This window comes from Xiphophorus maculatus, chromosome 23, assembly GCF_002775205.1.
Source record: "Xiphophorus maculatus strain JP 163 A chromosome 23, X_maculatus-5.0-male, whole genome shotgun sequence".
Taxonomy (NCBI): Eukaryota; Metazoa; Chordata; class Actinopteri; order Cyprinodontiformes; family Poeciliidae; genus Xiphophorus; species Xiphophorus maculatus.
In genome coordinates, this window is record NC_036465.1 from 16,280,226 (window position 1) to 16,305,448 (window position 25,223).

The 25,223-nt window shown below is 36.7% G+C and overlaps 1 protein-coding gene across 2 annotated transcripts in view; it reads left to right on the forward strand.

The window, feature by feature from the left end:
• The first annotated feature begins 4,245 nt into the window (after positions 1–4,245).
• The window catches only part of LOC102236441 (short transient receptor potential channel 7), a 58,533-nt gene continuing 37,555 nt past the window's right edge, over positions 4,246–25,223 (forward strand). The window contains exons 1-4 of one of the 2 annotated variants that reach the window (XM_014473238.2): positions 4,246–4,844; positions 9,077–9,839; positions 18,734–18,916; positions 22,664–22,828. In XM_014473238.2, coding sequence (XP_014328724.1) covers positions 4,357–4,844; positions 9,077–9,839; positions 18,734–18,916; positions 22,664–22,828 — 1,599 coding nt within the window. In that variant the 5' untranslated portion in view covers positions 4,246–4,356. The remainder of the gene's footprint in view (positions 4,845–9,076; positions 9,840–18,733; positions 18,917–22,663; positions 22,829–25,223) is intronic. The other variant, XM_023328178.1, reaches the window with a different exon arrangement.

A 25,223-nucleotide genomic window follows, 5' to 3' on the forward strand; every position in this document is an offset into this window, starting at 1 on the left:
CAGCTTCTTCTGCTTTTGTTGATGCTGCTGATCTATCCCCATGCCTGGAGCCGATCTCCTGCAGAGGAATCGACTCACCTGTTGCTCACCTGCTTATCAGGTCGGCTAAGTGAAAGAAATCGTGCATGATCCTCAGTTCTTTGCCTGACATCTTGCAGTGGCAGCAGTAGGAGGGTGTTTTGGCTTGAAGCTATGTTATGTTACTTTAATGCTGCTACCAAGTGTTAACTTTTGGTTTCTGCAGAGTAGTTCTGCAATCTTCTGTTTATCTCCTCTGATCTATATGAGGTGCACATTGACTCACATACTGACTTTACTGCTGCCTTTTGCTGAAAAAGGTCTGTCAGTCTAATTTATGTTAGACTTGTTATGACCAGCAGCCAGTTGCCTCTCTTGCCGAAATTAGAAAAGCAAAAGATTTAGTATGGATATAATCCATATGTGCAAATCATATTTTCAGTCTGAAATGAACAAACTATGCAGCTCAGTTGTAAAATCTTTATTTGTTTTCTGCATGACCAAGAGAACAACAAAACTCCAATAAATTTAGACTTCTGATGTAAAGCTTACTGATGTTTTTCTTCAGTAGTATTCTAAATCTCTTCAGTATTAAATGTTTCAGTTCATCATCAAAAGAGCTTCAAAAATTGACTCCTTGAACTGAAGCTTATTTTTAATGTTTGTTCTTATTTTGTTTATTTTTTATTTTATTTATTTTTTTCTGTTTAAAAAACACCAGCCTTTCCAAAAGGCTAATTATAACTATGTTCTCTTCCCTGGCAGAAGTGAATCTAACTCACTTCACTCCTTCCATGGAGTCCGGCTCTTCCAAAGTCCCTTAGCTGTTCAGGTTCAGTTATATTTATTAACAACCTGCTCAGTGTTTTGATTCATAGATTTTAAAACAACACTGAGAAAATAAATATTTACTTTATTATAAATTTACTCTGGAGTGTAGTTGGTCAAAACATGTCTACATTTAGGGTTTTCAGATATGATTAAATTGAGTTTCAAATTGTGTTTCAATGTCTCTTATGAAATTAAAATATAAAGGGACCTTCTTTTCCACAAACTACTAATACCTGCAACAACAACTGAAAAGAGGTCACTAAAAGTATTCAGATTTATGAAAATCAACAGCACAGTGGATTATTTTCATAAAGCAGTTTTCCTTAGAGATCTTTAAAATACTGCATTAAAGAGCACCTTTTTAATAAAGCACTTGAAAATCATTAGACTAATCCCTGTTCGGAAGTAAGATCAAAATATTGTCTGCAGAGTTAAAATTTCCTTTTAACTACGGTACATGCACACACTTGAGGGGTTAGTGGCGTATGCCTAGTGCACTAGTTCTGCTTTTTTATATTGAACTTTTTAATTGGCAGGCATGGTATTTCTGTTCGTGCGAACTTGGAGTCATAGTTTTCGTACTGTGAATATGTTTTCCTGCTTAAAGAAAGTTCAAGTCTTTAAAATATTCTATCAAATGTTAAATCCTGCATTGACAAATTCTCCACTGCATTGATTTACAATTAAAGAAAGCTATATTGTGAAATGAAAATGTGAGGCGTAATTGTTAGCACTTTGACCTCAGTAATAAGACGCAGGTCTTTGTGTTTTGTGTTTTCATTTATTTTCTATGGATGTTACAGTTTTCTCAGACTACTCCAGTTTCACAATGTAGTGTAAAAACAATCATTAGTGCTGGAAGTGAGTAAGAGAGCTGACTGGGGGGTATAGTTTTGTGTTGCTGATGGATACAGCAATGTAATGCATCAGGACGTTTTCACTTAGAGTATACAGTAAACCAGAAAAGAACATTACATTTTTTCTTAAGCTGAGACGTTAACACTGTCGTAGTTTTAGACATTTACTTTGGATGTGAAAGCCAGAATCACACCTTGATGCAGGTAACCATGACTTGTGTTTAAACTCGTACTCATCACTGTCTCTAAAATAAAAAAGGCATCTACTGTATTTATAAAGTGTGAGTTTTTCTACCAACTGTGGTTTGAGTGTTGTGCTTAATTGATTTAATCATTTTAATGTTTTCACTTTGTTTATATATTACTCTAGGATTACAATAGCTTTTCCTCAGTTCAACATTTTGTTTCATAATTATTGATAATGTAGTTTGCCATTTTCTGGTGTTAGTGTGGACTGTTGTTTTAGAACTTGGCGCTTTATTTTCAACTTTTGCAAAGCACTTTGTTTTAATGTGAGTGGCTGAGTGGCAAACTGTGAGTTTTTGACTTTTGAGCAATTATGTAAAATGCAAATGCTTTAAATATTGAGCCTATCCCTAATTCAAAATGCATACATGTGTCGTATCCACTAGAAACATACTTGTGTTCAGCATCAGCAAAAGAAATCCTAGATGACACATGTTAACAAATACATTTTTTATCTTATTTTACTGATTGTTTGGTATTTTTATGTTGTAAAATCAGATCGTTTTCTTTACAACATAAAGAATTAAGAAGTTAAAAGTTGATCAGTATGAATAAAATGCTTGTTTTAAATTTGTAATTTCATTCAGTCTAGCTGCTTCATTGCTTTTTCCTTTTTATAGATTCTTAATGCAAAAACACAAACATAATAAATGATATTCATAATCTATCGTGTGTTAGAGAAGAATTTGTGTAAAGAACTGTTCCGTTTGGTTGAGCAGTTTCAGACCTCCCATATGTGCTTTGCAAATTATGGACTGTGGAAAAGCGGTGATAACAGAATAAATTTACGCCTAACAGTTTGTTTTCCTTCTTAAAGAAGAATACATATTTGGCTTGTAAGCCAAATTACTCAGTAAGTGTAGCATTTATTTTAATACATGTAGGAAGCTCTCTTTTGCAGAATAGTGCTCAGACTTCAGGGCGTTTTGTGAATGATTTTCTTCCCACATGTAATCACAAATGAAAACAGGTGTTGCGAGTGGCTGCGTCCGGTGCATAAACATAATAGCGGATCAAAGAGCTGGGTCAGGACTGGTTATTGTCTGTGTGTGGGTGCAGGAAGTCTCCATCATGACTAATGGGTCTGTGCTTCTAATTAGAGGACCATACGCGCACACTATCATGCACAGACACACACATAAAATGGATGATATTCAAGCTTATCTTCTTGTTTAATTCTAATAGGAACAACTTTAAATGGTGTTTAGTTTTGTCCACACCTTTAAGAAGTACTGCTTTGTTAAGTGCAACACTCACATTAAATATAAAGGGATTTTTTTTTAAATGGCTGTGAGCTAGTGAGTTAAAACAGTTGTCAGATTGAGAGTGTGGTCAGAAGAAGATATTCTAGTCTTGTTGCATCCACCAAAACAAGTGGGCTGCAGTCCTGGTAAATAGAGCACACTTTTTACTCTTAACATTTAAAGACACATTTTAGGATATATATGTTTTTCACCTCTAAAAAGTATATGGACTATAGAAAGAGAGATACATAAAGAGGTAGGGATTGTCAGAATTATACAAAACATTTTTAAAAAGTGGACTGAAGAAAAAATAATACCCTGCTAAATCTATTTTGTGTGCATCTGAGTTGATGACATCACAAGTGGCACAATAATTTGGCGCATGTCACGCATTAAGAAATATTTTGTCAGAACAGTGAAAGATCTCAACGTCAAATTTGATGCATCTTCATTCTTTAAATCCACAGCATCCAGACAGTAAGCTTATACTGTTGTAGCTAAAGGGTAATGGTCCTGTATGCCATTCCGCTCCCAAAGGTAATTCTGCCCATGGCCCCAATGGACTTTTGGGCGGCTCTGTGCATAGAAGATTGTTTTGGAAAGTTGATTAAATAACAATGTAGAAAAAAAAAGCAGAAACCTGCGCATTACATGTCCAATCAGCGCGTAAGTATATCTAGATTGAGTTGAAGCTTATATAAAAATCTGGTTTAAAGTTTTTTTTTTGTTTGTTTTGTTTTTAAGGCACATCATCCAAAGAAAAGGTCGCTGTTAGACTATTATAATTATTTCTTGTCTCGTTTCATTCTGTCATAGTTGATCAGTTGGCTGTGTTTCATTCTAGATAACCAATGTCGGTAAGTTCTATTTTACTCTGTAGTTTAATTATAGTTGTCTATGTTTTCTGTCTCCACTTGTTTGGTAATATTTGTTTGTGTTTCACTTGTTCCTCATCTTCCATTTTGTAAAAGGTCGGGCTTCCTGCGCGCGCGCTCTCTCTAATTAGTGTGCGCGGACCTCTGAGTGAAGGTGGAGGTTTTTGCCCCTCGCTGCCGCGCGTCTCAGCGGCAACTTGTTCAATGGAAACTTTAAAAAACACAGGAAATATGTGCCACTTTGCACAAATGCTTTAGAGTAAATGGTGCTGCCGAACTCTCCCGATGTCTGACAGGGGGGAGGAAAGCGACGGCGGCGGGAGAGCACATCTGTCGGAGTCTCCCTCGCCGCCTCTCTCTGTCAGTCTTCCCCGAGGATCTCCTTCCACTTCGCGGCCCTTGGACTTCTTCTCCTCAGCCTCTCCACTGCTTGGGGAATCGGACCCGCCTTTTCTCACCTCCTCAGAGTGTCTGAACCCGTCTCCAGGGACCCGGGAACTCGGGGGCTCCCCACATTTCACCCCGCCAAAGTTCCGCCAGCGTGCCGTGGACTCCGGGTGTACCTCTCGCTCGCGGCCGGATGTTGGGATAGATGTCGGACATGAACAGCACGATGACCCGCTTCCCATATGGAGGGGACGCGGCGCGGAGAGCACTGAGCGCCTTCAGCACCGTGGACAGAGGCTGTACAGGGCTCCGGAGCTCTCGGAGTACGGGAACCACTTCTCTGCTGAGCACATAGAGACCGAGTTCAGCTCAGACAGCCGGCAATCGTGAGTCCTGACAGTTTTATTTCTCAGTTTTAATGTAGTATTTCTGAGGCCTTGCGTAGAGTGTGCATTCATGAACTTTGCGGATATTGGACAATTGCAATTTCAAGGCAAACTCTGCATTGTGGGAATTTAATCACCGACGTCAAATCCCTCTTGTCAACAGGTACAGGTCAGGTTTGGTGAGTTTAGGATCTCCGCTGACCCAGTTGCATGAAGCATGTGAGAAGAAATGCTCTAAACACACTTCTACCTTTTAATGTGTCTCACATCAAGTGGGGAAAAGGAGGCTTTTTTTCTGTAGAAGCATCAACCTGGTTGACTAGCAATAGTTTGAGATAAATACTGTAATTGTCAGCCTCTTTTTGCGTCTCTTTGCTCTTTTAGACTCAGTTTATTACTGTGTTTCGCCTATGTTATACCTGAAGAGACTACAATGCAATGCAGTCAGATACTTTTTTTTTTTAACCAGTGACTATTATTACTGTCCTGCAATCAAACCACGAGTTTCTACTTTTGCTACCCATTTTCACTGCTTAACTATGAGATAAAGGCTCAATATTTTCAGCTTCCAGCCACTGCTCCAGTGTGGAAGCGCTCCACAGAGATCTAGGAACATGCACAATGGCACGTAATGAAAATTTAGCAGCTTATATCCATGACTATCAGAAGTTGGCAGTGGCAGGCCTCTCTATTGGCTCTTTGATCCTCCCTGGTCTGCCTCTTTGATACTCCAGTGTTCAGCTTTAAAGGTCTATCATGTGGAAAGAAGCACGTTGACTTTTACTAATGCCTGTCACCAGAATGTGAGTGTTGTCCAAAATGCAAGCAAGAGAGGGTGGACTGCATGTTTTTGTCAGCAATACAATATAGTGAAAAATGCCTTACAAAGTCTGTATTTAAGTGCATATTTAAATTAGACAAATGTGCTTAATCGCTAAGCTGATCTGAGTTGAAAAATTAATTTTCACACTTTTTCAGTGGTCTCCTTGCATTTGACTTGAAACCAAATTCATCTCTTCTCTTTTGCATGTCTTGTTAAACTGTAAATGATCTGGTATAAATGATTGCATGCACTGATAATAAATGACCCAGCGCTCACACCTTAGAGAGATCAGTTTTGAAAAGAAGCACATTATGAGCAATTAAGATCAGATTGTAGAGTTTTGTTCGGTAGATGTAATTAAACAGGTGAAAAAAGGTGTAGTGGAAGTGATGCCCGAATAAGAATATTAAGGCAAAAGATAGTCAATAGAGATTTTTCCTTTATATTGAGACATAAAAGACAATAGGATTCCTTTAACCTCAACAAATTGCTTCAGTTTAATTATACTTTTTTATATAATTTCTGAATCATAAACTTAAGTTCTTTTGAAATGGCCCCCGTTTCCTGAGTGATGGGGATTGGTTTTCTAATGTCTGTCCCTCTTGGCAATGTGTTTAGTTTAGCAATCTGCTGAAGGCCTCTGCTACATTTTGAACTAAATAACTATTATATGACATATTATAGTAATGCCTGATGTCCATTTTATTACTTGTGGTGACAGGGCAAGTGGGCTTAGTTGCTCACTGGTTTTGTGTTTTGGATTAAACTTTGACATGGACTCACATGTCATTGGTTTTCATCTAAAGTTTTAGGGGCCTAATTTATAGAAATAGTGAAGACCAAATGCTGTTTTTAAATTATGCATAAATGTTGCTTTTTAGAGGGAGAATCATCCTCAGAACAATGTTCTGTCGATTTAAGAGTCATCATTTATCTTCAGCAGAGGAGTGAAATGAAAAGGATGGATGTTTTCAGTGCAGGACTCAATAGATTGGAGTTTTTCTTCAATTTGTCAAGTGTTACATTTATTTTCAATATATATAGAAAATTTTCTCTGCATTTCCATACAGCCTGTCTGTGATTTTGGACAAACTGTCAGAAACAGTCATTTAGCATGATCACCAAATCCTACCTGAAGGAAATGGGATTATATGAGTATCATTAAAATTTGCTTTATGAACAATCAGGCAAATATAGGAAATTTAAATGAACCTGATTGGTAAATGCATTTTCATTACTCAACCTATAAAGTAATTTGCTTAATGATTTGAAAATTCCCTCAGCTAAGTAAGTAATGGCATAGGTAATTGTCTAATATTGTGGTTTATAAGTGTCCTGTATCTCTTTTGTCAAAGTTTTGCATTATATGTAAGGCTGAGCAGTATTTTGCGCATTGTTATCGCATATAATAACTGTACATGCGATATTCAGACTGCAAAGGTCTGTTTAGAGTGCAGTAATTGTTGAATAATATATCCAAATTATCCAAATCCCCCCAGGATAAATTAAGCCAAATGATTCACTTATATTTGTACATTTTGTACAAAATTGAATAAACCTTTAAAAGTTGCTTTAAGCCAGTAGTCTAGATCAACTCCTGCACACCACAGGTTCTCTGGTTTGTTTAGTTCAATATGATCATCTTTCACATAAACTCACTTGTTTTAATCTGGTGTACAAGAATAATCATAGAATGGTGCATGAATGTTATGCATCTTGTCAACAGTTAGGCATAAAATACATTTTAGAATAATTTGATAATGTATGGTATTATGTGCTTTAGTATAAAAATCACTTGGGGCTCCTGCTTCTGTGCCAGATAATCTGCCCACTTTTTTCCAGAATGATAAAAATGATCCAATTTTAGATGCATCCTCATGCAAAGTGTGCATGTAATCATACCATATCATAAGTAAGTAATGTAAGCAATCTTTTTCCTGTACGGAAATTTGTTTTTTGTCCCCAAAGCACACAGACAGTATCTCTCTATTGTGTGAGCTTCCTCTTGTCCACATTGCTGTAATTCAACTCTGCAATGATGCAAAAACATTCTATTTCTAGACCAAATCACAAGCAATCAAAGATGGATGGAGAAAGAGATTAAAAGAGATGGGAAAAGGCAATTTATTACTTGATTATAAGGTTATCCAAATGGGCTGGAAGGAGACTGTTCTTCTGTTTATCATGAATCTTCTAAATGCTTTGAAATGCAGGACGTTTTGGTGATGGTGTGAAGCTGCTAACATAAACTATAGAGTGTAACTCAAAAGCCATACACAAATTCTGATTGCCAAAGGGCTAATAATTTACATTACATGTTGCAGATAATGTATGCTATGTTGACATTATGCATGGATAGTCTGACACTTTAAATGTATGAGGAATGAAGAAGAAAAATTTCCTTCTTACAGTGATTGGCGTCCTGAGATGTTGATGGTGTAAATGAAAAATTAAAACATTGCTGACCTTTAATATGGTTTAATCACACACATTTGAGAACACGCCTACACACACCCTCTCTAAACCATGTGCATGGGATTTGGCATAGGGAGCTGTCTTCATTTTCTCAGCTCCACATCCACAAAACCCCCCAGGTGAATACATCTAGCATGAACGGGTTTCCATTTTCGCCTTCTGCTTTCTGCTCACGCACACACACCCACACCAACACACACACGCAACGAGAGTCAAAAGGGAATTACAACTAACTGAAATTACAAGCCTGTAATTTAGCAGCAACACTTGTTTTCAAACTGGACCTTTAAGAAGTTGTGTAAATATTAATGTCAATAATATTGGAATTATGTCACAAGCTTTTGTGGGAAATAATAAACTTTAAAAGTGTAGCTTTATAATCATTCATGTTCATAAGTTCTGTGGGTTATTTTGCTTTTACTATCTAATTGTTTTGATTTTTTTCTGTTAATGACTGAATGACAAAGCAAGGCATTGTAGGAAAGAAGTTTTTTTTTCACTCTTTGATGATGGTTAAATCCCAGTTCAGCGAGCAGTGTGTTTGAAATATCACTGGATCACATATTTATTTTGTCATGCCAAAAGATATTGAGCAACAAATATTGTTCTTGCAAGTTAAAGCTCAGAGCTTTAACTGGGGGCTTTGACCTTTTTAGATTTGGTAACAGTTTGTTGCTTTAGTCGGGATTGGGCTTTTCTCTGAGATCTGGATAGAAATCTGTGTTAAACACGGCCATCATCATAATCCACACAAAAAAAGAAATTACTCAATTTTGTGTTGATGTACCACAGTTCAACGTAACTGATTATACTTCTCTGACTCTTACAGCTAAATCACAAAATTGTCTGATATGTTAAACACATCTTCTCCTCCTTCATTACACTAAGTATTGCTTTTACTGACTTCTGTTTTCTGTCTTTTTCTTGCTCCCAGAGTGGAAGCCATGCATCGCCGGCACACCACACTTAGGGAAAAGGGGCGTCGCCAGGCTGTGCGGGGTCCTGCCTACATGTTTAATGAGCGTGGCTCTGCTCTCACTGCAGAAGAGGAACGTTTTCTGGATGCTGCAGAGTATGGCAACATTCCTGTGGTGCGCAAAATGCTAGAAGAGTCCAAAACACTGAACTTTAACTCTGTGGACTATATGGGCCAGAATGCTCTACAACTGGCAGTGGGCAATGAACACCTGGAAGTGACGGAGCTGCTGCTGAAAAAAGATGGCCTGGCTCGGATTGGGGACGGTCTGCTTTTGGCCATCTCCAAAGGTTATGTCAGAATAGTCGAGGCCATTCTCGGTCATCCTGCTTTTGGTGGAGGTCTCCGTCTGGCTTTGAGCCCTCTGGAGCAAGAGATGAGAGATGATGACTTTTATGCATACGACGAGGATGGAACGCGTTTTTCCCATGACATCACACCCATCATTCTGGCAGCTCATTGCCAGGAGTATGAGATTGTTCACATCCTTTTGACGAAGGGGGCCCGCATAGAAAGGCCTCATGACTACTTTTGTAAATGCTCAGAATGTGTGGAGAAGCAGAAGAAGGACTCCTTCAGTCACTCACGCTCAAGGATGAATGCGTACAAGGGCCTGGCCAGTGCAGCCTACCTGTCGCTCAGCAGTGAGGACCCTGTGCTCACAGCCCTTGAGCTCAGCAACGAACTCGCAAGGCTCGCCAACATTGAAACAGAGTTTAAGGTGAGGCGGCTAAGTGTTTATATCCTTCCTTATTTTAACTACTTTGCAAAGATATGAAGCTTCTCTTTACAGTACCTAAAACTTTTGCACATTTTTTCAGGTTACACCCACAACATGGAATTATTTGAAAAGGATTTTATGTAATCACAGAGGAGCAGATAGTTATGATGTGAAAAGGAAATGAATTTTCATTCTGTTGTATTCAGCGCCCCGATGCACCGTTGTAGATGCACTGTTCTCTCTCTGTTGTCTTTTACACTATAATGCAAAATCCTACCAAGTATTTTTGTCTAGTTTTTAATGCAAATTCCTTAGTACATTTGCAATAGGACAAAACTAACTCATAAGTAACCTTTCAGCATGTATTAGAGCAGAGGTACCCAAAGTTGGTCCTGGAGGGCCGGCATCCTGCACGTTTTAGTTCTCTCCCTGGTAGTACCAACAACCTTTTCAGCATGTCAGTGTTCTTCTTAGGCCTTCTATCGACTCATCATTTGAGCCAGGTGCGTTAAACCAGGGAGAGAACTAAAACATGCAGGACGCCGGCCCTCGAGGACTGACTTTGGGCACCCCTGAATTAGAGCTTGTTTTAAGTCAATAATTTCTTAATATGGATAAAACGTGTAAGATCCACATCAGGCAGATTGTTTCACTTACAAGGCATTGTCCATATTTTAAGTGAAATAATTTGCCAGTGGAACTATTACTTCAATATTAAGGAATTATTTGTCTAAAACAAGCTCCTAAATCTTGCTGAAAAATTACTTGTAAGTTAGCTTTGTCTTTTTTCACTTGTACTAAGATATTTACACTAAACACTACACAAAAATACTCGATTTTAATACGATTGCGTGTTCTTGCATTGTAGGGTTTGACTTCCGACTTAGCCAAAATAGCATCTGATTTTAAAAAAATTCTTTCTATCCATTTTTCTTTACAATATCAAAGTAAAATACATTTGAAATAGGACAAAGTTTGTGAACATCACTTTTCAAGTATTTCCACAGATTAACAATTAGATTTAGGTCTAGGCCTTTCTAACACATGAATATGCTTTGATTTTAACCACCCCACTGTAGCTGCATGATTAAGGTTATTGTCCCACTGGCAAGCCTCTATAAAGTTTAATTTTGTTCTCATCTGATCAGAGCATCTTCTTTAACCTGTTTGCTGTGTCCCTTATCTGGCTTGTTTCAAACTGCAGATTGACATTTGTACCTCATTCTTGTAGAAATTGACACTGACACATACTCCCTTATCAGAGCTGTGGATCTCATGTAGGAGAATGTGCCAGATCTCATTTTGCTGTAAAAATGAGCTGAATGCAAATGCATGGCCCACTTGACAGAATTTTGAGGTCTTTCTAAACAGATTTTAATTTTAAATGGATATTCAGAGTGCTTTGCTTATTGTCGGTTATGTGCATGAAGCAGCTTTCAAGTCACGTTCAACCAGACTGACCAACAGCTTCATACTTTGGGCCGTCAGAACTGCTTACACTCACAGTCGCATACAAACAGACTTGCATAACACGCCTAAGCAATAGCCAAAAATTGACTTAATCCGTCTCCTCACAGAATTTTTAACCATTTTTATGGAAGTAACACATTTTTTAAAAATCTTTCATAACTTTATCTTTTTGCTTTATGTCATTTTTTTTGTTTTTTTAATGAGTTCTTATTTTGGCGGTGCAGGGTGGCTCAGTGGGAGCTCTCAATTTCACTGCACCTCTGGGTATAATAAAGATTATTCTATTCTTTTATTGCTTTTATAAATTTTGTAATACTCATCCTGGCAAACACTCAATAAAACACTTGAATTTCATAATTGCACAAATGAAATAGGGAAAGCGCTAGAAATCAGAATGGCATGTTTCTCTGTATTTTTGTAGCATTATATACTGTACATAAATTACAGTTTTAGTTGAGGAGCTGTATAGTGCTGAAGCAAAGATTTCTACACCACACTCAGTCTGTTATTCAACATTCTCCTGCAATAATCAGGCTCTCATCTTTAATGGATTTTTAAGGCCTTTCTTTATTTGTAGAACTACTTATTTCCAATTCAGTATCTTTTCTCAGATGAAACAAAACTTGTAAATTGTACCTTAACTCTTTGTAAAATTTTAAACATTAAAAATTGTCTCGATGTGTGCGTTATATTTTCCCAGTCATTGCCTGTGTCTTAGAGCCAAACTGCTCAAGTTTTTGAAAATGTTTCAATAGCATCTCAAAAATATATAGAATTTTAAAGAAAAGGAAATAAATTCTATAACCCTTTTCTGCTTTCATCTCTCCGGGAGAAAGCTCATCGGTTTGAGCTGGGGGCAGAACATGGAAGCTATAAAGCAGCTGGGCCCATTTTAAGCCAGAGCTTGAGTTACAGAGGTGCCTGAATCCATCCTGAGCCTGATACTTTGACACATATTTTTACCTGACCCAGATAAGCAAGCATTGACATAAAAGCCACCTGGCAAATGAAATATACTCCTGGATAAAAGCTAGGTATAAACTTTCTAAAAAGATACCTTCTAGATAATTACATGTAACCATTATGATGATTGCAATTGCTTTGTTATTCTACTACGATGAAAAACAGAAATTCACATCAGTCAAAATGCTATTTTGTGCGTTTTTAGTGAAATCATTGCTTATGTAAGCTTCCTTTCTATAAGGTTTACCATTCCTAAAATTGTTATTACAGACATAATTCTTGTCAATAAATGTATTATTTTCCAAGACTATATCACAGTCACAATTTCAAGACACTGATAAGATGCAAAAAGGTGGACTTGATTGATTGGCCTCAGTCCACAAATTGGTTTTAGTAAACATGAACAGCAATCATCTAAATTACATATAATTAGACCAATATTAAGACTCATGTAATTAAAAGCACTCTTTGTGTTGCACCCATATCTTAGGTAAAATCAATACACAAATATGTGTTATGCTCATTCAATCAGATTGGATTTTAACTGTCTATTATTGTGATTTTTTTTCAATCTCTACTTCTGTGAAGTTTAGTTCACCTATTTCTTTTTTTCCCTGAAGTCTATTAATTTATGGCTGTGCCTGCCTGTCAGTTCTCACCACTTTCTGACCACATTTGTGTTTGATATGCTGCCTTTCTGCTTGTCATTCTGTTTCCCATCTCCCAACAAATTAATGAGAGGGGCTCACCTGAGGGACCAGGGTTGTGTTAGGACTTATCTGTCTCATTACCATCTCATTACCATCCCCATGTCTTCTCTCTTTATTTATCTCCCTGTCTCCCTTCACATTATCTCCTCATTGCTTTAAAGCATCAAATAATGTCTACTCGGTTTGCTAATAGCATTAGTCAATCAACTTTACATGGGCAAATTACACGTGACAAATAAACATTCATAAATAGTCTAATGAGAAACAGATTAAACTAAATGTGCATCTTTTAATGGGACTGCTGACAGAGAAATGTTTATGTCATCCTAAGTCCCCCTTTAAACCAGATTAATATCAGTCTATAAAAATGCAAATTTTTGCAACCAAACTATCCACTTTCTGTAAAAGTTGAAACACTCACAATTTAATTATTATGTTTCTGGAATCAAAAGAGGCTGCAGGGCAAAGCTTCTCTCTGACATTGTGACAAATATAAACATATTCAATCCCCTCACAGATTTAAAGTTGAAAGTAATGTTTAAGTCTGATGATCATGTTTCTTTCCTGGAAGGAATGCTTACATTTTTGAGTGTCCCGCTCCGAGCCAAAGTGATGATTTGAATCCAACTGAGAATCTGAGATTGGAGCTAAAGATTAGAATAATGAAACGGAGGCCTCCCAACCTGAAAGACATGGAACACACTGCGAAAATATGAATCACCAAATATACCAGTAGAAACATGAAAAAACCTGGTCAGCTATTATAAGAAGTATTTCATTGCTGCAATTCCAACAAAACCTTTGTTGAGAAGAGTATACCTAAACAGGCCCATGTGATTTTCATTAAAACATCAATAAAAACAAAGAAATATACATAAATGTTTTTAGATATTTCTGAGAGATCTACATTTTTTCCTGAAAAAAAACAAACAATCTCCTTGGTTAAATGAAAGTTATAAACCAAATCAGCCAGTGTTATGAATGATTTTGTGCATTATGCTTAGAATTGCAGCAGGAGGAAGTGATACATTTCTTTGGCCTCTTACTATCCTGAATAAAGCAGTATTTTATTTTTTTACCTGTAGCAAAGTATCTCTAAAAATCTGTTCTTATGTTATGTATTAGAATGAAAATAGGGGTAAAGTTTTTGTTTTACCTGTTTCCTCGAAACAAGTATGTTTGTTTGAAGTTTTTTGGCCATTTCTTTTATGGAGCGTCTTATGTTCTTTCAAATAAGTCTCAACTTAACAACCTCTCCATTTTCTGATTGTAAATGTTGTTTTTTGTGTTTGTGTGTTTTTTTTTTTTATTGGCTGGTATTTTAAAATACGTTGAATCTGCTGGACAATGCTTTGTTGAGGTTTAGGGACTAAAGTTTGTTCTCTTTTGAGAATTTAGTATTTCTCTTGGTCATCAAATTGGCTAAGAGTTTTAGGCAAAAATAGGAAATATAACAAAAGCTACTTATAGTAAACTGAACATCCTTCCATTGTCTGTTGCTTTTTCTTAAAGGGTCGCTGTGGGCCTTGTGGCTGTCTCCAGCAGTCTTTGGGCGATAGGCAGATTAAACAAACACATGGGGGCAAATTTAGAATAATGAAATAAAATAACAGTCATGTTTTTGGACTGTGGGAGGAAGCCAGAGTAATCAGAGAAAACCCACACATATATGAGGAAAGCATTTGAACTCCAACAATGAAGATGTGAGGCCGGGATTCAAACCCAGGGCGTCTGGTTGCATGGCAACAACTGCTACATCATTCAGCTTTAAACTGAACTGGTTCTCTGAAAATAACTAAGAAAAAATATAATTTTTGGTTGTTAGCCTTATGCTAATGTTTAGATTTTATATTAAAAATGTGATTGGAAATTATCTAAATAAATAAAATAAGTCCCTAAAATGACCAGAAAAAGATATACTCTTTCCATGTTGGAAGCTGGTAATTGCACATCTAAAAAAGATCTGATACCAGGTGCTCCAAATCTCTTTGGGTGCAGCAATCAAGCTATGGCATCAGCTCCCGTGTCATCTCAGAGCCACACAGATGCATAATCATAATCACGGCATACACATAACCAGCACAGCTGTCATATCTGAGATTTGAAGGACAGCTTGTGAACAGCAGCCTTTTTGATTTGAGAATCCTCCAAATTTACATCATCACAACTCAGCAATATACATTTCCTATTGTTTATTTCTTGGGTGGGTGAAACTTTGCATAAGTTTGAGAAATCAGAGCTTTTCTCTAGTTCATAAGTACAGAAAGCATTCACTGGCTTATTTCCAAGCAGACATGTTGACTTGAAACAAATTTGTAATAATTAGCAAGCTTGTAACTGTTTTAATTCATGTGTGAATGGTTGTTGTCAGTTGAATCTGTTAAAAAATATACAAGAACTTAATTTTAAATGAAAGTCGGTACCTATTCTTTGAAGAGGAAATTTCTTTTACATCAGATGTCTGATTTGCAACACAAAGTAAATGGCCGTCTTTCACTAATTTGTGAGAGCAGAACTGGACTTTAGCATTGTGGGGTTTGCTGTAATGACTGTCTCCTTACTCTGGTGGTTCAGCCTTTGGGTAGGAGCATGTTATTAGTATCTTGTAGAAAATAAACCTAATTTTAGTTACTGTATCCTCTGAGGTTCGTCTTCAAAAAGTCTAAAACTCAGATATTTTTATAGACTTGATCCATTGTGTGCTTTGCAGATTTCAACATGTCTGAGCTTCAAGAAATAACAAGCCTCTGTATACCTCACAACAGTCTTCTCTGGTGACTGGAAGCTCTGAATTAATATCCTAAACATTGGGATAATATAGAATAAGTGTGTGTAAAAAATCTCAGTAATGTGTGTATCTAAAAAGAACACAACTGCGAGAGAAATTACCAACTCTATTTCCTCTGGCAAAATACCTGACGTCAAAAAATGCAGAATTTTTTTGTTTTTAAGTTGCACATTAAATGAAGATGTGAGTACAGCTACCGCCACCAGAACCTGCCATAGTGGCTTGACATTTATCATCAAACATCTTACTTTTCAAGACAGGCTATCAATTTTGCATGTCAGCCTCCGGACAAAGGTACCCACACTTTTTAAGAAAGCGCAGTGGGGAGGGAGTTGTTTCATTTACGCAGTTCTGATTTTCTGTTTTAATTAATTTAGCTCATTTTAATGTTAAAAGAGCCAGGATGAAACACAAAGCTAATTATTGAATGAGTTTAATTCTCAGTAAAATTAGATTTTTGTTGTTCATATCCAGTTTTGTCTTGTTTATCTCTCTTGGGTTCCTCCCCATTTTGGCTGATTCACACCACATCATTCAATTTTAATCTCATGAATCTTTTGTAATCTCATATCCTGCTAAAAAAAGACATGCATCTGACATTGATATTGGATTTTTATACGCGTATCATCTGTTAGACTAGATTTTCCCACCTTGCCGTGTAAATGTTGTTGCTTATCAATATATTGTTAGTACATGTAGCACCCTGTTGTATTGTCTTCAGATTAAAATGGATTTATTTCAGCAAGCTGTCTGAAAGAAACACAGACCAAACAGATGTTACTAACAGATAGTGTAAATTATTTTCCTTTAATTGACAGACAGTGATGAGTCATCTAACCAGCGTTATCAAACGCACTTCTCTCTAGTTTTATTAATGAATCCAAGGAAATTGCACACTGCTCCAGGAGCTAACATCACTGTTTTATATTCAGCACAAATGATACAAGTTATGCTTGGAAGAACACAATCATCACAGAGGTCACACACTGAAGGAATGCAAATGAAGTTTATGATCAGTAGGTGAGCACCATACAGTTTAGATTTTTAAAAACCTGGCTGCAGAAAAAATCTATCAAAATCAAATTTCACACACTTTTTCACCTTTCCATAGAAGATGTTTTTTTTTTTTTACTTTTACTAAAATTTCATGAATCATTTGTTCTTGTAAAGCTTTGCAGGAAGTTCAACAGCATACAAATGTTCAATCTGACCTTTGTACTTTCTTTGTCCTGTCTTTGACCCTTTTGAGGTAATAGATAGCTGGAAGGAGGGACAAATGGAAAGACAGAGATAGACGGTCATATTCAATAAATTTGAATATCACTGAAAAGCTCATTTATTTCTGCACTAAGGGAAACACACTATATAGATTAATTACACACAGAATTATTTTTTCAATCCTTAATTTCTGTTAATGATTTATGAAATGTAGCTCTTCATACTGTGATGTTGGCTGAGATTTTAAGTCTTTTTTTTATTTTTCTTTCTAATGTGCCATTTATAAACCCAAATATAGAACATCAAATAGTGCTGTTTTTAAGTTATTTGGGAGTTTTTCTTTCTAAATCAGACTTTTGCTGAGGAAGACACGGTTAGTCTCTTTTTTCCTTTTCTGACAAAGGTAATCTTGAATGATTCATAAGAAGAGGTCAAGAAATGGCAGATGAACTCTTCAAATTATTTAACACATGAGTCATATTATAATTGCAAATAGCGGGGTTGTCATTTATCATGTCAAAAGTCAGGGAAGCTTTTTCAAGTATTAGTGGAAAAAGGTTCAGGAACTTTAAAACAGTGTGAAGTATGAATGTCAGTTGAGAGAATAAACCAGAAATTTGTCTGAGGTGACATAAACATGCACACACACAGAGCACGCTGTGTGTGTGCATGTTTCACACATTCAGTGATGTGTATAATCACTCATCACGTACCAGTGTGACTTTTAACCCAAAATAATCTAAAAATCTCACAGTCATGTGACATTTCTTTTCCCTTTATATATACTTGTGACATTGTATGAGTTTGTGTTGACATCATTTGCAAATTGTAGAAGTGCCTGATCAGCAACTGTGACAGAACAAACTAATTTTAGAAAGCTTGCTTTTTGTCACTGAAGATTTCACTAATTTAATACGTAAAATAACTATCGATCACACATAAGTAGTTAGAACAAATTCATAATAAACATATTCTGATACATTTATGCTACATCAAAAAATTAAGCTGTGAAATTATCAGTTAAAATCCCATGTGACATATAAGAAATGTACAGAATTTTCACAGTGTTGTAATGAATCCACATTTTAATTTATGACAAAATAATTGAACTAACTAATCTGATTCAGCATAGAGTATGTACATGAAAGGACTGAAGATGCTTAACCCTCCCACAGTAATTTAGACCCCACAAGTTTTTTGCTTTGTGCGCAGTCCGACGCAGTCGCACTGACACTGGGTGCGCTTTTACAGGGGTTTTTTTGTGTGTAGTTTCGGAAACTGACAGTCTGACGGAAAAACTCCAGCTTCCTCGCTGTCTGGCCGTGACATTTGCCATACTCCTCTTAAGCATTGCAAAAAGACCTCAGGAGGGTTAACAGAACTGAAAAATTAACATGACGGTTTATCTTTTATCTATTTGGAAACAGTTGATGCAGGTTTCTATGTCCAACATGCAATGTAAGAAAAAAGTCATGTACAGAGACCCTGACTCTAGATGGTGGAACTCAAAATCTGTTTCTCAAAATGAGATCCATAAGGTATATTTAGTTCATGCAATATATTGTACCTTATAATTATACACCATATAATTGTTTTTTATCATGGGTAATGAAAAAGAAAGTGGTGGAGGGTTACTAAAAACACTGCTAAATATCTGTTAAACTGCTTGCATTGTGTAAAAGTAGTTTTTGACATTATTTGTAATTCTGATATTATTAATGCTTCTAACCCCCTCTCTTCTGCAGAATGACTACCGTAAGTTGTCCATGCAGTGCAAAGACTTTGTGGTGGGTGTGCTGGACCTTTGTCGAGACACAGAAGAAGTTGAGGCCATTTTGAATGGAGATGTGGACCAATGCCCACCAAGTCCCTACAACCGGCCCTGCCTCAGTCGCGTCAAGCTGGCCATCAAATACGAAGTCAAAAAGGTATGAAGAAAGTAAAAATTTCAGAAACAGGAAATTGCTAAACCAGATATATAGAGTGAAATATAACCAAGATTAAAACAAAGAACAAATGAAGTTTAGCTCTATTCTTGATAACCTGGCACTCAAAAAAGATTAATTCATATGTTTGATATTACACAATATTATATATTAAATCACAGATTTGAAAAATATCAAAACTCTTCATATTTTATTAGATCAATTTGCATTCTTGAATTTTTTTCTGTACCCTTGTTATGTGAGTTTAAACTTTCGATATGCTGTTTTTGATAAAGGGACAAATGAAAATGTTTTTCCACTTAAAAGGATTTTCACTCATCCTTTTAGGTGGTATCCCATTTTATTTGGAAGTTATAAGTTTATAAACTAACCAGCAGAGTTATGAGATCAAGTTGCCTTCACTGCAACATAGTATATTTTAGATTGTAATGGGCCTTTAAAAGCTACAGGAAGAAATCCAATATAAAAAAAATACTTTCTAAGCTTAGTAAAGCCACCTGGCATAATCCAGTCATAATAGGGTTTGTTGAGGACATGTTACAGTTCAACAAAGTGTTATATAAAGAGCTTAAAATGAATGTGTTATGAATGGGTAAATAAAGCTTGCTGCCTATCACAAACTACACAGAGAGGAAAAGCCAACCAAGCTTAAAATTGTTCCAAAAACAAAATTTTATTAGTGAACATCTATGCAGAATACAAAAAAAAATCTTTAAAAAAATAAATTTCACCAGTACACATAATTCATCCAAATGTTGTAATCCTATAGACAACCTATTTGTAAAAAAAATAAATAAACAAAGTAAGAATCCAGCTCATTCTGCAGACCATATTTTGTGTAACACCATGTTGCTCTACAAATAATGAAAGTAAAAAAATGTAGCATGTTGTTTAAAAAATAAATATATAGTTCAAAGCTTTTCCCCTACCTATGACATGTTGGCTGAGCAATCACTTATATTCCATTTCAACCCACTTTGTTCTAGAAAAGCCAAACCAACAAACCAAAGTTTGAGTTTGAGGGCTACATGGAATACATGTCATGGTTTTAGGATTAAAATAGCTACTTCTGAATATTGGAAAATTTTATAAAACCATTTGCCTCTTACGTGGTCAACTGCTTGTAACATGAAAATGAATTACTATACACAAGTATCAGATATATAACAATTATACCCAGAACAATGATAATGTTCTGAGTAGAAATTCATATCCAGCTATGAACATGATTGTAAAGTAGATGTCAAGCTGTCTTTGGAGATGGAGACCATGAAGATCATTCAGATTTTTTTTCCAAGTTGCACAATACAAACATACAGTATAATGAGTGTGTATAGTGAAAAGAACAATTGTTTATCCTCATTCCTAAATTAAAATTATAGAATAAATGTCAGAAAGAATTTATCAAGGGTAACATTGTTTTTTTTTATGGGGGGTACTTAATATCAGCTGGATCAAATTACATTTTGGACCAAATTTAAAAATGCATTCATTTTATACGTATTTCAGCAAAAAATCTTACTAAATGATGTAAACGGAGTTACAGATTCATGTTTCATTTGGTGTATCTGTTTAAAAGCCTCCAACCATTTGTGGTAATGAACTCAGCAATAGCACCTGGGTCATTTAATAACTATGTGGGTAAGCATGAAGTGTTTGTACAAAAAAAATTAAAACTTTTGTGTTATTGTGCCTTTAGAAGATCTAAAGTAAGCAACTGACAGGCCCCTATGGGAGAACTAATCCGTGCTGAGCAGAGGTGGCTTTAAAATGTCAAATCAAATCCCTTTCCCCCATTTCACTTCACTAAAGTCCCATTGGCACATACTTCCATTTGGCAACAGTGCTGTATGTTTTTCTGAACCATGGCTACCCTCGTGTATGTTTATGTTAGAAATTGTTTTCCTGCGTCTTTGTTATGTGTGTGTGTTGGGCAGCAAGAAAACTGTTTGATGCCCTTTTTGTTTTTAACTAGTAAACAAAAGCATCTCCAGTAGCAAGCTGCTAATTACTGAAGTTGCAGGGATGAGACACAGTGCCGTAGGAACAAGGTGGAGCACGACTGTGTTGAGCTCACATTTCTGGACACAGGCAGAATTAAGGGTATGGGTCAGTGGCTTAAAGGACTAACTGGAAACTGACTGGAAACAATGTTATCTTTGTTTTTTAACTGAACTGCTGCACAAATACACCTTATCCATACGTCTTGCTATTGTCAGATTTGATCAGATGAATTTAACCCTACTGGGATGGAGGTGAAAACGACTGGAATGGAAACTTTTAGTTGTTATAGGTGCTTTCTCTACATCTACAACAAAGATGTAGAGAAAGCATGTTTGAACCAACAGAAACTCAGCTCCTTGCAATGTTAAACATGAAGATAATAACACTTCCACATGGAATTTGATTGTTAGGTTTAGCCATTGACTGAGCATTGATTCCTTTCCATCCCACATCCTTCCTCCAGCTAAAAGAGAAGCATGTACTCTATTTGTCCCCATAATACCTTTGCTACCTTTCATTTATCTCCCTGAGTAATGTCATTAATTAATGTGTGCACTCAGTCATTTCTACTTGCTGCCTGCTTTCATTCTTTCCTTTGCAAATCCTTCATTAAAGTGATTTCAAAACCTGCTCATAGACATATTTTCAAAATTAATGCAATTCAGAGTCATTTATGCAATATTTACAGCACAAATAACTGAGTTATAGATCTAGATCTTTATGGTTAAATACTTATTCAAATAGAACAGATTTTCTACTTAATTTACTCAATGAATAGAGGAAACATGTTCATTCTTTACATCTATCATTTTGGTTATCTTGCACTTTTTGTTTAAGGTCAAAGTACATGTAGACACAGTTTGAAATTTACTTTTTGCTGCTTTTTGTTCAGTGCTTTCTTTTGACTGATGTCAAAGAAGCCAACATTACTCCAAATGTTGCACACACTGAATGGCAGCATAAGAGCAAAGACCAGAAATCAACTTTCCAGACCAGTCACCCACTCTGCAGTTTAAGCATATTGAAATATAACTAACCTTCCCAAGGCTAAACAATTTAACTTTAAAACTATAAATTGTAATTTCTTGGTACTGATAGAGTTTTTGAATAAAATAATGATGCAGCTCAACGCCTCATTGCAATCCCCCTGTTTTACAGCGGTACGAATTAACGCAGGAAATTGTTAATCAGCTGACAATTAAATCAGCTACAGTGGTTTGTGTCAAACTATGACACAAACCATTGTAAACTTTTCTTCTGTTGTAGTAAAGAAAACAGTATGTAAAATTACCAGAAAAACATAAATTGGACAGACCTGTTGCTGAAGACATTTGCATGAAATAGATACTTGTTTTCATTATTTTTTTAAATACAATTTATTTTAGTATAGCGTGATCCTTTATTGTCCTTTGTAACAAAATGTATTAGTATCAACATCAAATTGACAAATGGAAACACACAGTGGCACAATTAAACAAATATAGTACATTAATATAATTGAAATAGTATTCTGTATTTTTCTTGGTATCAGTATCAAGTGTGAAATTTTTGTATCATTCTACCTTAATTACAGCCTTTCATCATATTGAAAAAGTGTTATTTCCAGGAACATATTACCAAAGGCACATTGGTTTCTACTTTAATTGCCTTTCATCTTGCTTTTCCACATCCCTTCGTCTATTATTTCCACATTTTTTAAATTTTCTTTTTGTTTTTTGTCTTCAGTTTGTTGCACATCCCAACTGCCAGCAGCAGCTGCTGACTATTTGGTATGAGAACCTGCCAGGCCTGAGGCAGCAGTCCATCGGCGTGAAGTGCTGGACAGTCCTGGGGGTAACCGTAGGTCTCCCCTTCCTGGCTATTGCCTACTGGATAATGCCATGTAGCAAGGTAGGACCTGACAGCAACAGCAACATCAATGTAAAACAGTGTGGAGCACTTTTGGAATTATTGTTGTTTCTATATGCAAAGCAATAGAAACATTTCTCTTGGTGTTTTATCATGTTGGTGCACCTGTAGTAAGGAAATATGCGATTGTGGACTAAAGGTTAACATTAAGGTTATCACAGCTGTCTTTCATTTGGCAGTGGTACTGTTTTTGTCTAGTTCTGACAAAAACAGAAATAGATTGCATGTATCAGTACCAACAATTTTGCATTATGATATTTTAAAGATCTAGCATTCTTGTTCTGCTTGTATAATCTGCTGCTTTTGGAAACTGTAGTTAGTATGTTAACTGTCCAAACTTTTGACAGGAGAGGTTCAAAAAAAAGTTCAAGCAAGTGTGGCTTTTTGAAAGGATTGCAATGAAAAAGTCTATTCTTAATTCAAAGACTTTTGGAGCAATGTCTGTTAGATATATGAGTCTGAAATAAAGAGCCACAGCTGTAATACACTGTATTATATTTAAGAAATCAACATACTTAGGATCTGTGCACCTTGCAGTCACTGATTCAACCATGAACTCCTTTGTATACCAAAGCATTTCAGAGTCAAATGTGAGTGTGTTTGACAGGTGGAGTTTATATGCAACCGGACTGTGGATTCAAACACAGCAAACTGAAACAGAATAGGTGAAAGTACTGAGACCCAAGGTGTTGCAGTGGCTCATTCAAAGCTCAAATTAATTGAAATGCTTTGCTGGGATTTTAACAGAAAAGCTCTGCAGAAACTAATACAATTTGTGAAAACCTTAATTAGCTGGAGCTTTGTTATAAAGAAAAAAAACACCTTTATTCTGAACAGAGTGAGAGACGGAGAAAGTCAAACAGAAAATTACTACTGCAAGTTGTTGCTACTATAGATGTTACTACATGGTATATTATCATGGGGCATTCTTGCTTTTACCTTTAATTGTAGGTACTGGATGTCACCAGCAACCAATGACAGAAGAAGAAAAGCAATATACACAGAAATGGGAATTAGTGAGTGCTTTCTTGGTGGTAGAGTTGTTTTTATTTTGTTGTTCTACAAAGAGCAAAATAAATGTGTGTGTGTGTTTGTGTTTGTGTGTTTTTAAAGTAATTTAACAGCTGGCACACTTCTACTGGTCTGGTTGGTTGAAGCTAAGCTCAAAGATAGTGATGGACTAATGGTTCATTCAATCATCTTATTTTTTGAGTGGATTTTTCTCTTGTACACATTTAACTTTTGATATGGTTTATGGATTCACAGTTTATATACTAGAACAAAACTTCATCCAAGATGTACAGTGCTGTGAAGAAGACATGATGGTAGTCACTTTTTCATATAGGACCCGTGTGGTTTGGATAGCATTTTTCTCATTCTAAACAAAAACATAATTTGAAAACTGATATTTATCCATCCATCCATCTTCTTCTTCCACTTATCCGGGGTCAGGTCATGGAAGCAGCAGCCTAAGTAGGGAGGCCCAGACTTTCCTCTCCCCAGCCACTTGTTCCAGCTCCTCCGGGGGAATCCTAAGGCGCTCCCAGTGCAGCTGAGAAACATAGTCCCTCCAGCGTGTCCTGGGTCTTCCCCAGGTCCTCCTACCGGTGGGAGGTGCCCGGAACACCTCACCTGAGAGGCGTGCAAGAGGCATCCTGACCAGATGTCCGAGCCACCTCAACTGCCTCCTCTCGACAAGAAGGAGCAGCACCTCTACTCTGAGTCCCTCCCGGATGACCAAGCTTCTCACCTAGTTCTCTAAGGGAGAACCCAGAAACCCTACGGAGAAAATTCATTTCGGCTGCTTGTATCCATGACCTCGTTCTTTCGGTCATGACCCAAAGCTGCTGACCATAGATGGAACGTAGATCAACCGGCAAACTGAGAGTTTTGATATTTGACTCGGCTCTCTCTTCACCACGACAGACCGGTAGAGCCCCCGCTTCACTGCAGATGCTGCGCCAATCCGCTCCATTTTTCCCTCATTCGTGAACAAGATCCCCAGATACTTAAACTCCTCCACTTGGGGCAGGACATCCGCCCCGACCCGGAAAAGGCACTCTACCCTTTTCCGGCTCAAGACTGTGGTCTCGGATTTGGAGGCACTGATCCTCATCCCGGCCATTTCAAACTCGGCTGCGAACTGCTCCAGTGAAAGCTGGATGAAGCCAATAGGACCACATCATCCGCAAAAAGAAGAGATGCGATCCTAAGGCCAGAAAAACGGATCCCCTCAACACCTTGGCTGCGCCTAGAAATTCTGTCCATGACAGTAATGAACAGAATCGGTGATAAAGGGCAGCCCTGGCAGAGACTGCACACAGTGTTGTTCTCTGATCAGCACACTAATTATTGAAACTTGTGGATGTGTTTGTTG